Raw genomic sequence first — 22,191 nt, 5'->3', positions numbered from 1 at the left:
CTTCACCCCATACACAGATTGCAGAATCACATCAGTTACACATCCATTGATTTACAAATTGCCATACTAGTGTCTGTTGTGCTCCGCTGCCTTTCCCATCCTCCACCCTCCCCCCTCCCCACCTCTCCCCTCCCCTCCCCTCCTCTCTCTCTACCTCCTCCACTGTATAACCCTGAGGGTCTCCTTCCATTACCATGCAATTTCCCTTCTCTCTCCCTTTCCCTCCCACCTCTCATCCCTGTTAAATGTTAATCTTCTTCTCCTGTTCTTCGTCCCTACACTGTTCTTAGTTACTCTCCTTATATCAAAGAAGACATTTGGCATTTGTTTTTTAGGGATTGGCTAGCTTCACTTAGCATAATCTGCTCTAATGCCATCCATTTCCCTGTAAATTCTATGATTTTGTCATTTTTTAATGCAGAGTAATACTCCATTGTGTATAAATGCCACATTTTTTTTATCCATTCGTCTATTGAAGGGCATCTAGGTTGGTTCCACAGTCTTGCTATTGTGAACTGTGCTGCTATGAACATCGATGTAGCAGTGTCCCTGTAGCATGCTCTTTTTAGGTCTTTAGGGAATAGACCAAGAAGGGGAATAGCTGGGTCAAATGTATTATCTTAATTTTAATAGTAGGAATTGAAGTTCAGAGAGAGGTTAAAATTCACTAAGGTCATGCATTTGATAAGAGGTAAAGTCAGGATTTGTACTGAGGTTAGTCTGATTCCAAGGTTCATGTTCTGAATACTTAGGGAGACCATAATTTATCATTCACTAGTGCAGAAAGCAGGTGTCACTAATAACTTTGTTGGGACAAGTATAAACTTGACTGTTTTAGACGAATTGACAGTGTCACCTTATTATACTACACAGCAGTTCCTCTGCAATAGTTAGAACCACTTAAATATTTACGGGAGGTTGAAGTGTTATCTGCTTTTGTAGGATAGAATTGGAGCCCAGCTTTGAAGTTGGTATTGTAACTGACCAAAAGACAACCTATTAGAAATATCTAGTGAAGTGACTGATACAGTTCGTGAAATATGAGAAATATGAGAACTAAAGTTATAAAATTGAAGGCCATCTTTATAGGTGAAGTTGTTAAATAGATGAGCTCACTAAGTACTTAGAAAAGAAAAGAAAGTGTTTAGGACTGTGGGAAAGATGAGAAAAAAAGAATAATGATATGAGAGAAGAGGAAGAGGAAGCATAGACAATATAGGAGCTGTCTGTGATACTATAAACTTCTACAGTGCATACATCTTGTATTTTCACCATAAGTCTAGAATTTAAAAATGCTAAATAATGTGAAACATTATGTTTCCATATGACTACAGTTTAAAATATTAATTTTAATTTCTTTCTTAGCAGTGAAGGCCATTTCAAATGAAGACTTGTGAGCTAGCATCTTTTCTCTCTAACCAGGCTCTGCGATCACTGGAATTGATGCATGTTTTTCTGTTTCTTTGGTGTGTAGTGATGAACAACTCATTTAGGGTCATACTTGTACTATTTGATGGTCTATTGAAACTCTGAGACATATGTGAAGACATTGAATATTCGTTTAAGTATTAGTATCATATATTTATATTATATGTAATGATATATATTTATATATTGTTGTATATTAGATATGTGCTAGAACTAAAGCAAAGAAGCCATTCATTAAGCAGACGTTCAGCTTTTGGAAAAGGCAAATTTATCAAAATGAACATGGTAAAGAACATTTTTCTGTATTGTTTCTTGTTTGTATTGGAACTAGTCACAAGTGAATCTGACTTTGCAGTAGCCGTGGTTGGAATATATTTGAAATGAAGTTTCATGGCAGTAGTCTCTGACATGACATAAACTCAGAGGAACTTTTCCTGGTGTTGCATCATCTATACAAGAAAATTTAAGATTCTTTTGAGAAAAGGCAACTTTTTATGAACCCCTGAGGTATTCTCTGCCTTTGAGTCCCTTAGAGAGCTTATGATTTCTAACTGTTTTTCTCCATTTGTAATTTACTTGTAATGGGATTAAGGCCAGGCAATAAGATAGTTATAGTTTTTGTAGTAAACAGCAAAATTATGTGTATATTAACAGATAATACACCATTATTGATGAGCATTGGCTGAAAATGTCTCACACACAAAAAAAGAAAATGTCTCACCAATATGGACAGGCAAACAGACATTGATTGATGTGTGCATACACATAGTCATACAGTGATTTATGCTATAATTGTAGTTGGACTTGTCAAGAAGCTGAGTTTTTAGTCTTATATTTTGATTTCATGGTTTGATTAAGAGAAACCCTGATCAAATACATAGCCCATTGAGACTTGAGTTTCTTCAAATAGAAATATCTTTTCCCTTTGGATAAAAGCATTACAAATGGTCCTGTGAAAGGATTTAAAGTATAGGTGGTTACACATCAGCTCAATTTGTCCCTGTAGAGAGGAGCTTCCCAGATCCTTCCTGAGAGCTGATTTGAAAATTAAGGGCATTAAGAGTAGTTGATGCTGGGTGTTTAAATTCAGAAATGTGTTCAGTCAGTGATCTTCACTGTGTGACTTGTGATTGTAAAAAGCTCAGAAAGGTCTTTCCTTTTCTAACTCATGATGTTGTTTCCTGCTTCAGACTAATTCCTTCTTCCTTTTCAAGAGTCATACATGTTGTTGTATGTATCAGTAGTCTGTTCTCTTTATTGCTGAGTTGTATTCTAATCTCTGAAGATTCCATGGCTTATTAATATGTTCTTTTGTTAATGCTTATTTAGGCAATTTTCAGGTTTTAGTTATTATGAGTAAAGTTGCTGTGACTATTTGAGTGTGGGATTTCATGTGAGTGGACATATGCATTAATTTTTAGGGGGTGTATGCTTAGGGATGAAATTGCTGGGTCACAGGTTAGGCATGTGTTTGTTTTACTAGATACTGCAAATTTCAAAATTTTACATTTCTACTAGCAATAGTAAGGGATTTATTTGATTTACCTTTTGACAACATTTTGTATTGTCTTTTTTTTAGTTTTAGTTACTGTGATTATATAGTAATAGCTCACTGTGGTTTTAATTTGCATTGCTTTAATAAATCATTCTTTGAGCAACTTTTCACATGCTTATTTACCATTTGTATATCTTCTGAAACATATGTTTAAATTTTATCCCATTAAAATATTTTAGTCTTTTAATAATTTATATGTAGGAGTTCTTCATATATTGAAAATGAGTCTTCTGACAGACACATATTTGTCAAAAGAAAAAAAATACATATTTATCAAAGACTAAAGATACATGGTTTTGAATGTTTTTTCCCTGTCTTAGTCTACCTTGATACTTTTTAAAGGTTTATTTAGAAGAGCACAAGTTTTAAGCTTTTATCAAAATGAATTTATTATATATTTTTCTTTTTTTGAAAATTTCAAATTTATTTATTTAAATTGACAGATAAAATTGTATCTATTGAAGATGGCCGCTGCGCACGGGGGTTGCTGAAGTGCTGAGCGTGGTGCTCAGAGCAGCGGCTTTAATCGAGATTTCGCGCAGCTTGTAAGAGCTCCTTTCACCGTTAATCTGTAGCGGACCACTTTGCCAAGCAGCAAGAAGAACAAAGAGATCGAAAAAGAGACGCTTGGCTCCCGGACGCTTTGCCGCCCAGAGCTGCGGGCGCTTTGCTCCCATCTGCTTCCTCTTTCGCTTCGCTCCGGGCAGAGAAGCTGAATGTGTAATCAGCAGTGGATTGTAAGTACCCGAGGCAAAGAAGGCTCAGTCCGCCCTGCCTTTTTTTTTGAATATTTTTTATACAGGGAGAGTTTGTGGATTGGGATTGTTAGCTGGGCTGTGGTTTCTGTGCCGAAAATCCACTCTGCGGGAGCTGCCATTTGCTCTCTGATGGCTGTCTTGATGGCTCTGTGTACATTGTCCGGCAGCTGCATCTAGAGGTTGGAGCTGGGCTGCGTGCCGAGCCCTGTCCTCCAAAGGCTGGACCGCGGCCTCAAGCGCCTGGGTCGCCTGTTCGCCGCTGCACCTTCGGGCAGAGCCTGCTCTGGGGTCATTCTGCATCCCCCTGCGAGGGGACCAGTGCTCCGGAGGAGGGGGCTGGAGAGCCACGGCGGCAGCCGCTTGGGCCCCGGAGGCCGGGCACCGCGCGGCGGCGCCGCTAAGGTCGCGCCCGTGAGCGCGGACCTGGGGCAGAGGTGACGGCGGCAGGGTTTCATTTCTAGAAATCTGGACTGGAAACAGAAGCAGCAGTTTGTATAATCCCAAGAACTTGCTTATGCCAGGAAGCTGTAAGGGCAACATGAATATCATTGAGGAGATCTAACATGGCAGCGGGCGGGGAGAGATCAAGTCTCTGACCTCTTCAACTGCGCGGGCATAGGGAGCTGTAAATTGTATAAATGCTGATTGCTCAGGATCACTAGGCAATTCTGAGCTGACGTGGATCTGGGGCGTACAGTCTGGGCACCTCAGAACACACACACTGAGCCCTGATCGGCTGCATTCAAGCTCCAGTTCGCCTGCTTCTCGTGACTCAGCACTAACGATCCCGCTGAAATAACTGGTTGGCCCTTATGAACTTTCAGAGGTAAAAACCAACCGAGCCTTCATAGGCAGTGGCCACAGGATTGAAACGGGGATTGGGAGAGACAGTCAGGACCCACCCACTGCATTGGTCACCCGGCAAAGGGAACGAACGGTCACCATTTGCATGGGATACCACCTTGGCAGAGAACTGACGTCACCGGCGGAGGAGATAACTGCATTGAAACCAGCGCGACAGGGCTCCCAGGAGCAGCAGACCTGGCGTGTAGCCAGTATTGTGGTGAGCGTCACAGGTGAGCACGGCCTGGCTTGATGAAACACAAGAGAAGGCCCTAGGCACTCAGGATTGGAGACCCGCCCAGTCTGTGAGGAAGAGCTGCTGCACAGTGATTGGTTCCCACCTATTGAGAGGAGAAGCTTGAACCAGTGGGCACAGCTCCACCTACTGGAAGAGAAGTTAATCGAACTCTATGACTGCATTTATTATTATTATTATTATCATTTTTTTTCTTTTTCTTTTTTTCTTTCATTTTCAGTTTTTTTTGTTGTTTAACTTTTTTTAATGTTTTTAAATTATTTTATTTTATTATTATTATTATTTTTAAATTTTAATTTTCATTATCATTATTATTTTTGTAAAAAAATTATTTTCTTTTCTTTATTTCTTTATTTTCTAATTTTTTTTGTGTGTTTTGTTTTTGTTTCTTTTGTCTTTTCATTTCTTTTCAATTTTCTTATTCCCCCTTCCTTGAATTCTACCTGCCTACTCTCATTCTCTTTAGTGACTTCTTCCCTTCCCTTCTAATATCTTTCCTCCCAAGCATCAAATAAATTTATAAGAGTAAACAGTAACTTAGCAGTCAAACAGAACAAGAAGTAACATGAGCAGCATAAAAAAGCAAGGAAGAAAAGGAGTACAAACAATGAAGGACAGTCTAAATATTCAGGAGGACCTAGAGTCAGCAGAAAAATGGTCATATAAAGAACTCAAGGAATACCTTAGACAGATGGAATGGAACCTTAAAGAGGATACGAGACTGCAAATCCAAACAGTGAAGGAACACTTTGAAAATGAATTACATAAACAGATAAAAGAAAAAGTTAAGCATCTTTATCAGGAGATAGAGATTATAAAAAACATCAAACAATAATTCTAGAAATGAAGGAAACGATAAACCAAATTAAAAACTCAATTGAGAGTATCACTAACAGAGTGGAGCAAGTAGAAGCCAGAACGTCAGATAATGAAGATAAAATATATCATCTTGAAAAAAAGAGCCTAGCCAACTCAGAAAGGCTGGTTAAAAATCACGAGAGAAACATCCAAGAGATATGGGATAACATGAAAAAACCAAACCTACGAGTCATCAGGATAGAAGAAGGTACAGAGATTCAAACCAAGGGAATGAGTAACCTGCTGAATGAAATAATTACAGAAAACTTTCCAGAAATAAAAAAGGAAACGGATATACAAATTGTAGATGCATACAGGACACCGAGCACACAAAATCACAGTAGACCAACGCCAAGACACACTGTTATGAAGATATCCAATATACAGAACAAAGAGAAAATATTAAAAGCTACAAGAGAAAGGAGGCAGATTACATTCAGGGGTAAACCAATAAGGTTAACAACGGATTTTTCATCACAGACGCTGAAAGCGAGAAGATCCTGGAACAACGTATTTCAAACAATGAAAGACAATGGATGCCAACCAAGAATTCTGTATCCAGCAAAATTAAGCTTCAGGTACGACAACGAAATAAAAATCTTTCATGATAAACAAAAGCTAAAAGAATTTGCAGCCAGAAAACCAGCATTGCAAAGCATCTTGAGCAAAACACTACACAAGGAAGAAATGAAAAACAATAACCAAAACCATCAGTGGGAAGTGCCTCTATAAAAACAGAGGGCGGGGGGAAAGCTAACCATGGAGAAACAAACTAAATTAAACAAAAAAAAAAAAAAGAAGATAAATAATCAAACATGGCTGGAAGTAAAAACCATATATCAATAGTAACTCTAAACGTTAATGGCTTAAACTCTCCAATAAAGCAACATAGGCTGGTAACATGGATTAAAAAAATAAATCCAACAATATGCTGCCTCCAGGAGACACATCTGATTGCAAAAGACATACACAGGCTGAAGGTGAAAGGTTGGGAAAAAATATACCACGCACACGGTCCTTGTAAGCAAGCAGGGGTGGCCATCCTCATATCGAATAAAATCGACTTCAAGACTAAGTTAATCAAAAGGGATAAGGAAGGACATTATATACGGTTAAAAGGAACCATTCACCAACAAGACATAACAATTATCAATATTTATGCACCAAATAATGGTGCTGTGACGTTCATAAAACAAATTCTCCTCAAGTTCAAGAATCAAATAGACCACAACACAATAATTATGGGTGACTTCAACACACCTCTCTCACCATTTGACAAATCCTCCAAACAAAAATTGAATAAAGAAACTATAGAACTCAATATCACAATCAACAACCTAGACTTAACTGACATATATAGAATATATAAACCATCATCAAGAGGATATACTTTTTTCTCAGCAGCACATGGATCCTTCTCAAAAATAGACCATGTATTATGCCATAGGGCAACCCTCAGTAAATATAAAGGGGTGGAGATAATGCCATGCATTTTATCTGATCATAATGGAATGAAACTGGAAATCAATGATAAAAGAAGGAAGGAAAAATCCTACATCACATGGAAAATGAACAATATGTTACTGAATGATCAATGGGTTACAGAAGACATAAAGGAGGAAATAAAAAAATTCTTAGAGATAAATGAAAATACAGACACAACATATCGAAATCTATGGGACACAATGAAAGCAGTTTTAAGAGGGAAATTCATCGCCTGGAGGTCATTCCTCAAAAAAAGGAAAAACCAACAAATAAATGAGCTCACACTTCATCTCAAAGCCCTAGAAAAGGAAGAGCAAAATAACAGCAAATGTAGCAGAAGGCAAGAAATAATTAAAATCAGAGCGGAAATCAACGAAATTGAAACAAAAGAAACTATTGAAAAAATTAACAAAACTAAAAGTTGGTTCTTTGAAAAAATAAATAAGATTGACAGACCCTTAGCCATGCTAACGAAGAGAAGAAGAGAGAGAACTCAAATTACTAACATACGGGATGAAAAAGGCAATATCACAACAGATGCTACAGAAATACAGAAGACAATTAGAAATTATTTTGAAAACCTATATTCCAATAAAATAGAAGATAGTGAAGACATCGATAAATTCCTTAAGTCATATGATTTGCCCAGACTGAGTCAGGAGGATATTCACAACTTAAACAGACCAATATCAATAGATGAAATAGAAGAAGCAATCAAAAGACTTCCAACCAAGAAAAGCCCAGGACCGGATGGGTATACAGCGGAGTTTTACAAAACCTTTAAGGAATAATTAATACCAATACTTTTCAAGTTATTTCAGGAAATAGAAAAAGAGGGAGCTCTGCCAAATTCATTCTATGAGGCCGACATCACTCTGATTCCGAAACCAGACAAAGACACCTCAAAGAAAGAAAACTACAGACCAATATCTCTGATGAACCTAGATGTAAAAATCCTCAATAAAATTCTGGCGAATCGGATACAAAGGCACATCAAAAAAATTGTGCACCATGATCAAGTAGGATTCATCCCTGGGATGCAAGGATGGTTCAATATACGGAAATCAATAAATGTTATTCACCACATCAATAGACTTAAAGATAAGAACCATATGATCATCTCAATAGATGCAGAAAAAGCATTCGACAAAGTACAGCATCCCTTTATGTTCAAAACATTAGAAAAACTAGGGATAACAGGAACTTACCTCGACATTGTAAAAGCTATCTATGCTAATCCTCAGGCTAGCATCATTCTCAATGGAGAAAAATTGAAGGCATTCCCCCTAAAATCTGGAACAAGACAGGGATGCCCTCTATCACCACTTCTATTCAATATAGTTCTCGAAACACTGGCCAGAGCAATTAGACAGACGAAAGAAATTAAAGGCATAAAAATAGGAAAGGAAGAACTTAAATTATCACTATTTGCAGGTGACATGATTCTATACCTAGCAGACCCAAAATGGTCTACAAAGAAACTATTAGAGCTAATAAATGAATTCAGCAAAGTGGCAGGATATAAAATCAACACGCATAAATCAAAGGCATTCCTGTATATCAGCGACAAATCCTCTGAAATGGAAATGAGGACAACCACTCCATTCACAATATCCTCAAAAAAAAATAAAATACTTGGGAATCAACCTAACAAAAGAGGTGAAAGACTTATACAATGAAAACTACAGAACCCTAAAGAGAGAAATAGAAGAAGATCTTAGAAGATGGAAAAATATACCCTGTTCATGGATAGGCAGAACTAACATCATCAAAATGGCGATATTACCAAAAGTTCTCTATAGGTTTAATGCAATGCCAATCAAAATCCCAATGGCATTTCTTGTAGAAATAGATAAAGCAATCATGAAATTCATATGGAAAATAAAAGACCTAGAATAGCAAAAGCAATTCTAAGCAGGAAGTGTGAATCAGGCGGTATAGCGATACCAGATTTCAAACTATATTACAGAGCGATAGTAACAAAAACAGCATGGTACTGGTACCAAAACAGGCGGGTGGACCAATGGTACAGAATAGAGGACACAGAGACTAATCCACAAAGCTACAACTATATTATATTTGATAAAGGAGCTAAAAGCATGCAATGGAGGAAGGATAGCATCTTCAATAAATGGTGTTGGGAAAACTGGAAATCCATATGCAACAAAATGAAACTGAATCCCCTCCTCTCGCCATGCACAAAAGTTAACTCAAAGTGGATCAAGGAGCTAGATATCAAATCAGAGACTCTGCGTTTGATAGAAGAAAAAGTTGGCTCCGATCTACATATTGTGGGGTCGGGCTCCAAATTCCTTAATAGGACACCTGTAGCACAAAAGTTAATAACAAGAATCAACAAATGGGACTTACTTAAACTGAAAAGTTTTTTCTCAGAAGAGAAACAATAAGAGAGGTAAATAGGGAGCCTACATCATGGGAACAAATTTTTACTCCTCACACTTCAGATAGAGCCCTAATATCCAGAGTATACAAAGAACTCAAAAAATTAAACAATAAGAAAACAAATAACCCAATCAACAAATGGGCCAAAGACCTGAACAGACACTTCTCAGAGGAGGACATACAATCAATCAACAAGTACATGAAAAAATGCTCACCATCTCTAGCAGTCAGAGAAATGCAAATCAAAACCACCCTAAGATACCATCTCACTCCAGTAAGATTGGCAGCCACTATGAAGTCAAACAACAACAAGTGCTGGCAAGGATGTGGGGAAAAGGGTACACTTGTACATTGCTGGTGGGACTGCAAACTGGTGCGGCCAATTTGGAAAGCGGTATGGAGATTTCTGGGAAAGCTGGGAATGGAACCACCATTTGACTCAGCTATTGCCCTTCTTGGACTATTCCCGGAAGACCTTAAAAGAGCGTACTACAGGGATACTGCTACATCGATGTTCATAGCAGCACAATTCACAATTGCTAGACTGTGGAACCAACCCAGATGCCCTTCAATAGATGAATGGATTAAAAAATGTGGCATTTATACACCATGGAGTATTACGCAGCACTAAAAAATGACAAAATCATGGCATTTGCAGGGAAATGGATGGCACTAGAGCAGATTATGCTTAGTGAAGCTAGCCAATCCCTAAAAAACAAATACCAAATGTCTTCTTTGATATAATGAGAGCAACTAAGAACAAAGCAGGGAGGAAGAGCAGGAAGAAAAGATTAACATTAAACAGATACATGAGGTGGGAGGGAAAGGGAGAGAAAAGGGAAATTGCATGGTAATGGAGGGAGACCCGCATGGTTATACAAAATTACATATAAGAGGTTGTGAGGGGAATGGGAAAATAAACAAGGAGAGAAATGAATTACAGTAGATGGGGTAGAGAGAGAAGATGGGAGGGGAGGGGAGGGGAGATAGTAGAGGATAGGAAAGGTAACAGAATACAACAGTTGCTAATAGGGCATTATGTAAAAATGTGGATGTGTAACCGATGTGATTCTGCAATCTGTATTTGGGGTAAAATTGGGAGTTCATAACCAACTTGAATCTAATGTATGAAATATGACATGTCAAGAGCTTTGTAATGTTTTGAACAACCAATAAAAAAAATTGTATCTATTGTGTACAACATAATGTTTTGAAATATATGTAAAATGGCTAACCCTAGCTAATTGATATATACATAAATTTATAGTAATCATGTGGTAAGAAAATTTAACATCTAACCTTATTTTTCAAGAATATAATCAATGGTCATCATAGTGAACATGGATCTTTTGAAATTATTCCTCCTATATAACTTTAATTTTGTACCCTTTGACCAACATGTCCTTAACTCCCCATCCAAAACAAAGATGTTGATTTTTAAAAAGTATTTTCTATTGAACTATAACATATTCCTTTTATGGGTACTGTATCTTATGTGTAAAAAATTCTTCCTTCTATCCTGTTTTCTCCTAAATGCTGTATAGGCTTAGCTTTTACATTTAATTCTATGATTCATCATGCATTAATAGTATATGGTGTTAGATAGGGGTTAAGGATCATTTTAATCTATCTATATCATTATCATCTATATGTGTATAGGTACTTGAGTCTAGGGGTTCAGGTCAAGGGCTTGGAGTCAGAGCTAGGCATAACTGTGGGCTCTGAAACATATTGTCTGTGTGAGCAACTTACCTTTAAAATGTATATCATTATATAAGAAATAAATAGGACATATTTGTACAGAACTTTGGATCTTGGCAGCCAGGAGTCAGTATAAGGGCATTGTGTTAGGTACACCATTGGGTATTCAAAATGGTAATGATAATAATTTTTTTCCATAATAATTTTCTTTTAATTTACCGCACAAAGTGTTGAAAGAAAGAATTTTCTCTAAAAGCCAAATCAACTAATTCCAAGGGATAAGCAGACATTTCTTCTTCTTTAGGGAGGGTAATCTCTGAGGAAATAGTCTTGAGGGAGTCTCTATTTTAATAATAAGCCTTCTGGGATCTGCAATCCAGAATCAAGCTCTTTATTGTCCTGTCATCCACAGGTCAGGAACAGATACTATCTCCTCTCTGGAAGCTGGAGAGGACTTTGGATAAATTAACAATTGTAAGTTGCATTCTTCAATGTAGAGAGGGTTATGAGATTAATTAGAGGTTCTGATCCTTTGACTGGGCTGAAGGAGAGAGCTCTGAGCTCCAAGCTGTCATCTCTCTTTTTTTTTTTTAAACTAGGATCAAAGTCCCCCCCCCCCCGCCCCCCGTCCCCCGTCCCCCCCATGCCGCTCCCCACTCTGGACATCTGCAAAACACTTAGGACCAACGTAAAAAAGAAAAAAAAAAAGAAAAGAAAAACCTCCTTTAAAAAATTACATTGGCAGTGGACTGAGAGGGATTAGTGCCCAAGCCCCAAGGAGCTTTAGCAACTCTGATTGGTCCAAGGAATTGAAAAGATATCGGAAGGATAGAACAGGAGGAAGAAGAATGAGAATTTACTGAGGGAGAGGGCCCCAAAGTGGGCCACGAGGGGAACTGGAGGTCGGGGTGTGGGTCTGGGTGGGGGTAGGGGCCCCCGTTGGTGAACAATGGAGGATCAGGGTATCCATGAGGTGGCATCAGTGGAGGAGGCCCACACATACCATGTGGAGGCATAGGACATGGGTGACCCATCGGAGAGCCAAACGGAGGTCCTGGGGGGGGTATGCCCATTGGAGGAGGTCCTGGGGGGGTATGCCCATTGGAGGAGGTCCAGGACGAGGCATTCCAGGTGGTGGTCGGGGTAGGGGTTGCTCCCCAGAGCCTGGAGGTCAAGCATTTGTGTGTCCTAAGCCATGAGGGCCATGGTGGGCCAGCTGCATCTGAGACATTCCTGGATGGGGCATCCCACCTGGTGGGAATGGGTGAGGATGAGAATGTCCATGACCAGGAGGTCCAGCCCCTGGGGTTCCTGCTGATGGAAGGTCATGTCCTCCAGTTCCAGGTGGCATAGGTGGTGGGGGCATGGCCAGAGGTGTCCCCCGGTGGGAGGGCTCCAGGAGGTGGCACGGAGGTGGGAAGAAGCCAGGAGGAGGCATGCCTGGTGGAGGACGCCCAGATCCCAGTGATGACACCACAGGATTGGGGGCAGAAGGTGTCATCTTTTATTCACCAAGTCTTTATCTTCCTCAGGACAATTTGGGCAAGAGTTAGTAGAGTATAGCTTTATGGATTTAACTAGAGAAAGGGGAGAGCCTGTCTTGACTGTGGTTAGCCACATAACATGGTAGTTACAAGGGTAAACTGTGAGAGTCACACTGGGTGGGGGTAGGGGACTGTTGAAGTCCTCCTGACTGAGGTCAGTAGGTTTTATTTTTTTTTTTTTGACTTTGGGCTAATTATTTAAACTTAGTTGTCTTATTTGTAAAATGAGGCTAATGATATTGTCACATAGCTCTTAGAGCAAAGCCCTTCACTATAACCCCTAAATAAATATTCGCTTTAAAAAATTATTAGCAAATCTGTAGCCACATGAGCTAACAGTTCTTGGAAAAACCCAAGTTCTGGCTGCATAATTTAAAACATTAAAATTAATTTAAAAGTAAATAAAAATGCTGAATAAGGAAAAAAATTACAACAAAACCAACTCAACTTCACCTCTTAATTTTACAGTGCTGATCCACAGTTAGAGTGGCTTCTGCCTGTCAGGACTTGCTCCAGGTAACAGGCCCAGGTGACAGCAACTGAAGCAGAGATGGGAGAAGGAAGAGCATAGGAAAGGGGCTGACTTCAAGATTTAAAAAACACCCTTCTGGCTTTTGGTGCCCCTCTCTTCAGCAGCATCAGCTCTCAATCTCTAGGCAGAGTGTAGCCTTGCATGCTGCTCTAGAGGTTAACTCACTTGCTGGTTCATTACTGCCCTCAGTGAATGGTTAAAACCTTCCCATCACTGTTTGAATCTCTCCTTGTGTTATTTTCCAAGAATAGGGGTAGATCTGGGAGGCTTGTGGTGATATTTCTTTCTCTACCAGTGGTACTTTGCTATTTTCCCCATAGGCCTCTTTCCTAAGAGAGGAATGGCAACCAAGAACTCCTCTGTGACAGAGTTCATCCTCGCAGGCTTAACAGACCAGCCAGGCCTCCGGATCCCCCTCTTCTTTCTGTTTCTAGGTTTCTACATGGTCACTGTGATGGGAAACTTGGGCTTGATAATGCTGATTGGGCTGAACTCACACCTGCATACCCCCATGTACTTCTTCCTCTTCAATCTCTCCTTAATAGATTTCTGTTACTCCACCACCATTACCCCCAAAATGCTGATGAGTTTTATCTTAAAGAAAAACATCATCTTGCACTCTGGGTGCATGACTCAACTCTTTTTCTTCTGCTTCTTCGTTGTCTCGGAGTCCTTTATTCTGTCAGCTATGGCGTATGACCGCTACGTTGCCATTTGTAACCCCCTGGTGTACATGGTTACCATGTCTCCACAGGTGTGTTTTCTTCTCTTGTTGGGTGTCTATGGGATGGGATTTGCTGGGGCCATGGCCCATACAGGAAGCATAATGAGTTTGACCTTCTGTGCTGACAACCTTGTCAATCATTTCATGTGTGACATTCTTCCACTCCTTGAGCTCTCCTGCAATAGCACCTATGTGAATGAGTTGGTGGTCTTTATTGTTGTGGCCATTGACATTGGAATGCCCATTGTCACCATCTTCATTTCTTATGCCCTCATCCTCTCTAGCATCCTTCACATTCGTTCCACAGATGGCAGATCCAAAGCCTTCAGCACCTGCAGCTCCCACATGATTGTGGTTTGTCTTTTCTTTGGTTCTGGGGCTTTTATGTATCTCAAACCACCTTCCATTTTGCCCCTTGATCAAGGGAAAGTGTCCTCTCTGTTTTACACTATTGTGGTGCCCATGTTAAACCCATTAATCTATAGCTTGAGAAATAAGGATGTCAAAATTGCCCTGAGGAAAACCTGGGACAAAAAAATATTTTCTTAAGAAACGAACAGTATTTAAACAAGAAGATACAATGCTATGTTAATCATGTTTTTAATGAGGGATTTAAATTTTAGTGTTTCCCCCCTCTCTTACTGAAACAGAATTTTAAATCTTTGAGTGAGTGCTTAGTGCAGATCTAGTCTGTCTTATGCTTGCTCCATTTCAACTATTCCAAGATTTCTTTATGTAAATTTCTGCCATCATATGTAACTTAATCTTGAATGTGCCTTATAAATAATTTATTATAGTCTCCTTGCTTAACAGATATTAGAGACTCAGAAATACATTATTACTCATGGACACAAAATTACCTGGTCTCACAACTGGAACAACTCCTTGCTTTGTTCCTGCCCATGCAGGTTTCCCTTTAAAAGTATAATATATTACAGTCTGATTCTATTCACAATATAACTTCTCAATAAGTAATTTTTTAATGTTATATATTTTTGAGGGCAAAAGATGAAAAATTTTGTTTTTCTTGGCCAAACAATGAACGGAATGTATTAAAATTGTGTTATGTGGTTTGCATTAAGATTGAGGTTGCACCTGGGCTGGGTGGCATATCCATAGGATCCCAGCAATTTGCATGCTGAGGAGGATAATGAGTTCAAAGCCAGCCTTAGTAATTTAGCAAGTCTTTAAGAAACTCAGCAAGACTCTTTCTCAAAATAAAAAATGAAAGGGCTGGGATGTGACTCAGTGGTTAAGTGCACTTGGGTTCAGTCCCTGCTACAAAAAAAAAAAAAAAAAAAAAAAAAACTCAGTAATCAATTAAAATTTCAAACTGAAAACAGACACTTAGACAAAGTCTGGGTTGCTTGATCCAATTATCTTTTCTATGATGGTTTTACCCAGTAAAAACAAATATTAATTTTAGAAAATATTGCATATTAGTGCCAGTTGCCCTTTCCCTTTGCTTAGTGAGGTAATTTATATTTGCTGTAATGTGCAAAGCTAGAGAGATTTCCTGTTTTTATTCTAGGCTAATTCTGATTACAGTGGTCAAGGGGTTGATTTCACAAGCAGACTCCTTCGCACAGATGTGTGGAAACAGATGCTGGGATAGATTTTGAGGCAGCCCTGAGCTTGATCAGAGGAGCAGGAAGAACCTAAGAATAACCATCTAGGAGTCCTTGGAGGCAACTCCTTTATCTGCTTATCTGTCCTTCTGATTTTTTTTCAACTATCCTCCTCCCATGCCCATTTTCTGGGTTGGAACATGGTGGACCACATAGTAAAGAGTTTGATTGGGGTAGCACTGCTTTTTGCCCCAGGTCATCCAAATATTCTGACTCAGGCTTCTGATCGGTCTCTGCTTCCCTTTCCTTTGGGCATCAGAAAGTGTGCACTTAGGACAACTAATATCTGTAGAAGTTTTTCTGAAACAGAAGTGATGTAAGTCTTGAAAGAGAGCCTCTGACTGTCCATTGACATCTTCCTGGAAGGGTTGGAAGGGGAAGTAGCGCTCATATCCATCTTGTGGTTGCAATAGCAGCCATGGGGAGATTGAAGAACCATCCCAGAGAAGTGTCATAAGCTAGCAGCAAAGCCAGGGGAGGAACCCCAATTCTCACATGGTCCCCATTCTCTTTGATAGAGATTGTGGATTTGCTGGGTTTATTTGCTTGTTTATGATTATATGGAAAGGGAAGTTAAGAAAGAAGGAAAAGGAAGTGATGATGACGGAATGCAGACATTGTCAGGAACTTCACATAGATCGTGATGCAGGCAGTATCCTGGAGGTGAGGAGAAAAGTGGTCTCAGAGAAGATAAATGACTTGCCTACAGCAGGGCCTGATTGAGACCTTTACAGGCCACCCATATACAATTCAGAATACTTTAAATTTCGCATATAGCACAAAACTTATATGTTGAAATTAAAGTAGCTTCTCTTTAGAATTTGTTTTAATTATAAAATTTTAGAAATGCTGTTCAAAATTGCCTGCTATTTTGGTGTCCTAAACATATGTAATCTGTCTTTTGGGTAAACCAAGCCAGCCCCCAATTAAGAAATCTACTCAATGAAGGATTCACACTTGGAGCTATCTTACTTAAAAATCTACGGGAAGAATTGTATAAGGTGTTGAGAATCTCTGTTGCACTACCAATTCAGCAGAGAATTCCTGGCCAACTATCAAGGTCATAAGTAATAGGGGGAGGTTTCAGCTATACATCTGACTTGGTGATGGTGGTGGTGGTGGGGGCTATAGCTATAAGCTTTGCCCTTTGGTTGGAATAAGGGAGGGATGGAAAATCCAGGTTCAGCCCCTGAGGTTGGGTCCCTGTAATGGCATATGAGAGCATTTTCTTTGTGACAAAAAAGAAGCCAGAATGAAGACCATATGATTCATTTAATGAAATTATAAAAGAGGAAAAACTACTTTCAGTGAAACAATCTGTCTTGTATTGTCTTGAAGGTGAAAATTATTGGGATGGAAAAGAAGAAAGTTTCTGGAGTGGTAGAAATGTTAGAGATATATCTATTTTTCAGTACTGTGCAGCTAAGAATTGTAAGTTTTGATGTACATGAATTTCATCTAAAAAAAACCTTTAATCACCATCATTGAGAATAGAGAATTAGTGAGGAATAAATTAGATAAGATCGACAGAATGCTGGCAATTGTTGAAATGGTGGGATGGTGGGGTATTATGTGAATTTATTTTACTCTTGTTTTCATAGTTGGAAATGTTCCATAGTCCAATGTTAAAACAAAATTAATTTAAAATGGATCATTGAATGAAACATTAAAGCAAACCTAATACAGTTCTAGAATACATAGAAGAAAACTATATTAATAACTCTGGGCTAGGCAAAGAATTTTAGCACAAAATGCCACTGACCAAAGTATAAATTGGACTTTATAAAAATGTAGAATTCTATTCCTTGAAATGTACTACTAAGAAATTGAAAAGCAGGCCAATTATTGGATGAAAATATTTTTGTTATATATTTAACAAAAGACTTATATCCAGATGCAATAATGAGAAAATATAATAGCTAAATAAGCAATGTATCGTCAACTAAGAAGATATATGAATGTTCAGTAAGAATATGAAAATAGTATAAAAGTCATTAATAATCATGGAATTATAAATAATGTATCATACTATTATATATACAAAAGAATGGCTAAATTAAAAATGTTCACAATATGAAGTGTTGATGAGCACTTAGAATTCTCATTTATTGCTGTTGAACATATAAAATGGCAATACCATTTTGGAAAACCCTTTGGAAGATTTTTACAAAATTAAAATCACATGTATTGTATGATGTAGAAAATCCACTCTTAGATATTTACCAAAGTGAAATGAAACTATGTATCTACAAAAGACTTATGTATGGATACTCACAGAAGCTTTATTTATTTCAGTTCTAAATTGGAAACAATCCCAATTTCCCTCAACTGGTAAGTGAGTAAACAAATTGTGGTGTATGATTGAATACCACTCAGCAATAAAAAGGAATTAACTACTGATATACATATGAATTAATTTCAACATTAGTAAATCTCAAAACTTTATGCTCAGTGAAAGGAAAATGACTCAAAAGTATATAAGCTGAATAACATTTTTTATAAAATTTGAAAATAGACAAAATAAGCATAGTGAGAGAAAGCAGGCAGTAATTTTCCAAGATCAAGGGTGGGAATCATTCATTATGTTAGGAATTTTTTGGGTTATGAAAATATCTTATATATTGATTGAGTGGTTGTTACATGGATATATATGTTGTCCAAAATTATTTGACTAAACACATAGATTAGGTTCTTTTTGTTGTATTTCAGTTATACCTCATAAGGTAGATTTAAATGTCCATAGACAACATATAAATATCCAAGGCCAACAAACATAAAATAAATTGCTGAATCACATACAAAAACATGTTAAAAAGATAGTGCACCATGATCAAGTGGGGTTCATCCCTGGGATGCAAGGTTGGTTCAAAAAGGAAATCAATAAATGCAATTGACCACATCAATAAGACAAGAATCACATCTCAATAGATGCAGAAAAAGCATTTGACAAAATTCAGCATCCATTCCTGTTCAAAACAGTAGAAAAACCAGGAACATACCTCAACACTGTAAAAGCTGCTAAACCCAAGGCCAACCTCATTCTAAATGAAGGAAAACCTCAAAGCATTACCTCTAAAAACTGAAACAAGACAGGGATGGATGCCCTCTTTCACCACTTCTATTCAACATCGTCCTCAAAACCCTAGCCAGAGTAATCAGACAAATGAAAGAATTTAAAGGTATACAAATAGGAAAAGAATAGCTCAAACTGTCTTTATTTGCCAATGACATGATTCTATATTTAGAAGATCCAAAAAACTACTAGAAAGTTCCTAGAACTCATAAACGAATTCAGCAAAGTATCAGGGCTTAAAATAAATATCAATAAATCAGTTGCATTTCTATACACCAAGGATATATTACCAGAAAGCGAAATCAGGAAAACTATTCCTTTTATAGTAGCCTCAAAAAAATATTTGGGCATCAATCTAACAAAAGAGATAAAAGACATCTATAATGGAAACTACAGAATGTTAAAGAAAGAAATTAAAGAAGACATTAGAAAATGAAAAGATCTCCCATGTTCCTGGATAGGCAGAATAAATATTATCAAAATGGCCATACTACCAAAAGTGCTATACAGATTTAATGCAATTCCTATTAAGATCCCAAAGAAATTCTTCACAGAAATAGAAAAAGCCAACATGAAATTCATTTGGAAAAATAAGAGACCCAGAATAGCTAAAGCAATCCTAGAGTGAAAAGTGATGTGGGAGGCATTACCATACAAGAACTTAAATTATACTACAGAGCTATAGTAACAAAAACAGCATGGTATTGGCACCAAAACTGACATGAAGCCCAGAGGAACAGAATAGAAAACACAGAGACATATCCACATAAATACAGTTATCCTAGACAAAGTTGCCATAAATGTACACTGGAGAAAAGATAGCATCTTCTCAACAAATGGTGCTGGGAAAACTGGAAATCAGAAAGTAATAGAATGAAATTGAACCCATATATCTCACCCTGCATGAAACTCTACTCTAAGTGGACTAAAGACCTAGACATTAGACCGGAGACCTCACACTTACTAGAAGAAAAAGTAGGCCCAACTCTCCAACATGTCAGCTTGAGAACCAAATTCCTCAATAAGACACCTAAACCCCAATAAGTAAAATCAAGAATCAATAAATGGGATGGTATCAAACCAAAAAGATTCTTTACAACAAAGGAAACGATTAAGAACATGTACAAAGATCCTACAGACTGGGATATAATCTTCATTACCAGTACCTCAAATAAGGCATTAATTTCCAGGATACACGAAGAACTCAAAAAATTCAACACCAGAAAAATAAATAACCCAATCAATAAATGGGCAAAGGGATTGAAGAAACACTTAACAGAAGAAAAAAATATAAATTGTCAAAAAATATATGAAAGAATGTTCACATCTCTACCAATTAGAGAAATGCAAAATAAAACTACACTGAGATTTCATCACACTCATCAGATTGACAGTTATAAAGAATACAAATAACAATTAATGTTGGCGAGGATGTGGGGAGAAAGGTACTCTCATACATTGTTAGTGGGACTGCAAATTGGTGCAACCACTCTGTAAAGCAGTATGGAGAGAAGCATAGAGACCTGTTATCCCATTCCTTGGTCTATACCCAAAGGACTTAAAACCAGCCTATTTCAGTGATGCAGCCACATCAATGTTTATAGCAGCTCAACTCATATAATATCCAAGCTATGAAAACAACCTAGGTGTCCTTCAATGGATGAATGGATAAAGAACGTGGTATGTATACATAATGGAATATTACTCAGCCATAAAAAAGAATGAAATTATGGCATATGCCAGTAAATAGATAGAACTGGAATATATGCTAAGTGAAATAAATCAATTCCAAAAAACCAAAGGATGAATGGTTTCTCTGATTTGTGGATGCTAACCCAGAAAAAGGGAGGTTGGGGATGGGACTAATAGAAATCCATTGGACTAGACAAAGGGAAATGAAGGGAAGAGAGGAGGGAGGGGAATAGAAAAGACAGAATCAATTGGACATTACTTTCCTAGCCCTGGGGGCTGGGGATATAGCTCAGTTGGTAGAGTGCTTGCCTTGCATGCACAAGGCCCTGGGTTCAATCCCCAGCATCACCAAAAAAAAAAAAAAAAAAAAAAAAAAGAAAAGAAAAATAAAAAAAAACTTTCCTAGCCCTGTATTTGTATACATAACCAGGGTAACTCTACATCATGTATGACCATAAGAGTAGGAACCTAAATAGAATAAGTTATAATTTATGCATGTATATTTTACCAAAATACGTTCTACTATCACATATAACTAAAAATAAAAAATAAAAATATTAAAAATAAATTGCTGAAGCTCAACTTAATTTGTAATCACATAAATATGAATTAAATAATGTGGTGATATTATTAGCATCAAATTGGCTCTATTTGTTGGGAAATTAAAATAACATGGGAAAAAGACATTTTCATATTTTGCTGATAGGAGTGTAGTTAGTTGAAAAATGCCTTTTGTAAGAAGCTTTTGGAAATATTCACAAAAAAGTACATCATTAGACATATCAAATTTTTTTAGATCAAGCTAGGAATTTATTCTCAAAATAAGTAAAATAAGTCAGGAAGAGAGGAACAAATACTACATGATCTAATTCATATGTGGAATCTGAAAATGTTGACCTTATAGAAGGAGGGAGTAGAATATTGGTTACCAGAGCCTGGGTGAGGGTATGGAAAAAGGGGATGGAGAGGGCTGGTCAACAGGCACCAAGTTACAGGAAGGAACAAGTTCTGGGGTTCTATTATATAAAAGAATGACTGTAGTTTAATAACACTACAAATTTCAAAATGGCTAGAAGAGATGATTTTGTATGTTCTCATCACAAAGAAATGGTTAATGTTGGAGGTGACAGATATGCTAATTACCTTGAATTGATCATTACACAATGTGTACACATATTGAAAAAATCACAGTATACCCTATAAATATATAAAAAATTAATGAAATAAAAAGTAAAAGTGTTTCCAAAATGCATATTTATTCCAGCAGTGTTTATCATAGTAAAAATATGACAAAGAATTGACATACTAAATCCTTCACATTGAAGGGATATCATGAAGACACGAAGAAAAATGCTAATGACATTCATTTATTGATATGAAAGATGACAATGGTACAGCATTTAAAACATAGTCCAGGGTAATATATACAATATGACCTGACATCAAACCTATGTGCCTAAATATGAACAGTGGTTGGTGGAAATATGAATGGCTTCTATTTTCTGCTCAATATACATGTAGTACTTATAAAATAAATTGTTAAAAGAAAGGATGAAGTTTTGTAAATTGCTTATTTAGTGTTGGTAATTGGTTATTTAGTTATTGGTAAATTGTCCTGTTAGTAAATTTGTTTTCAGTGAACGGATTTTCAGGAAACTAGACTCACTGCTTTAAAAGTGAGAATAAATTTGAATTTATTATTGATTTGGAT

At 37.5% G+C, this 22,191-nt stretch overlaps 1 protein-coding gene and 1 non-coding gene across 2 annotated transcripts; both read left to right on the top strand.

Annotated features, from left to right (window-relative positions):
* The first annotated feature begins 13,700 nt into the window (after positions 1-13,700).
* Positions 13,701-14,636, top strand: LOC114100693 (olfactory receptor 8B12). The gene has a single exon (XM_027945480.2). The coding sequence runs from the start codon at positions 13,704-13,706 to the stop codon at positions 14,634-14,636; it is 933 nt and encodes a 310-aa protein (XP_027801281.1). The 5' UTR covers positions 13,701-13,703.
* Positions 14,637-20,758: 6,122 nt separating this feature from the next.
* Positions 20,759-20,831, top strand: Trnaa-ugc (transfer RNA alanine (anticodon UGC)). Its single transcript has one exon. It is a non-coding gene; the product is annotated as a tRNA-Ala (tRNA).
* The last annotated feature ends 1,360 nt before the right edge of the window (positions 20,832-22,191 follow it).

This window comes from Marmota flaviventris, chromosome 9, assembly GCF_047511675.1.
Source record: "Marmota flaviventris isolate mMarFla1 chromosome 9, mMarFla1.hap1, whole genome shotgun sequence".
NCBI lineage: Eukaryota > Metazoa > Chordata > Mammalia > Rodentia > Sciuridae > Marmota > Marmota flaviventris.
Note: the sequence above shows the minus strand (reverse complement) of the source record. Positions and strands in the feature narration are given on the sequence as shown.

What these genes read in the sequence shown, in the direction of transcription:
- LOC114100693 (XM_027945480.2), top strand. Translation starts at nt 13,704, where the DNA reads ATGGCAACCAAGAACTCCTCTGTGACAGAGTTCATCCTCGCAGGCTTA.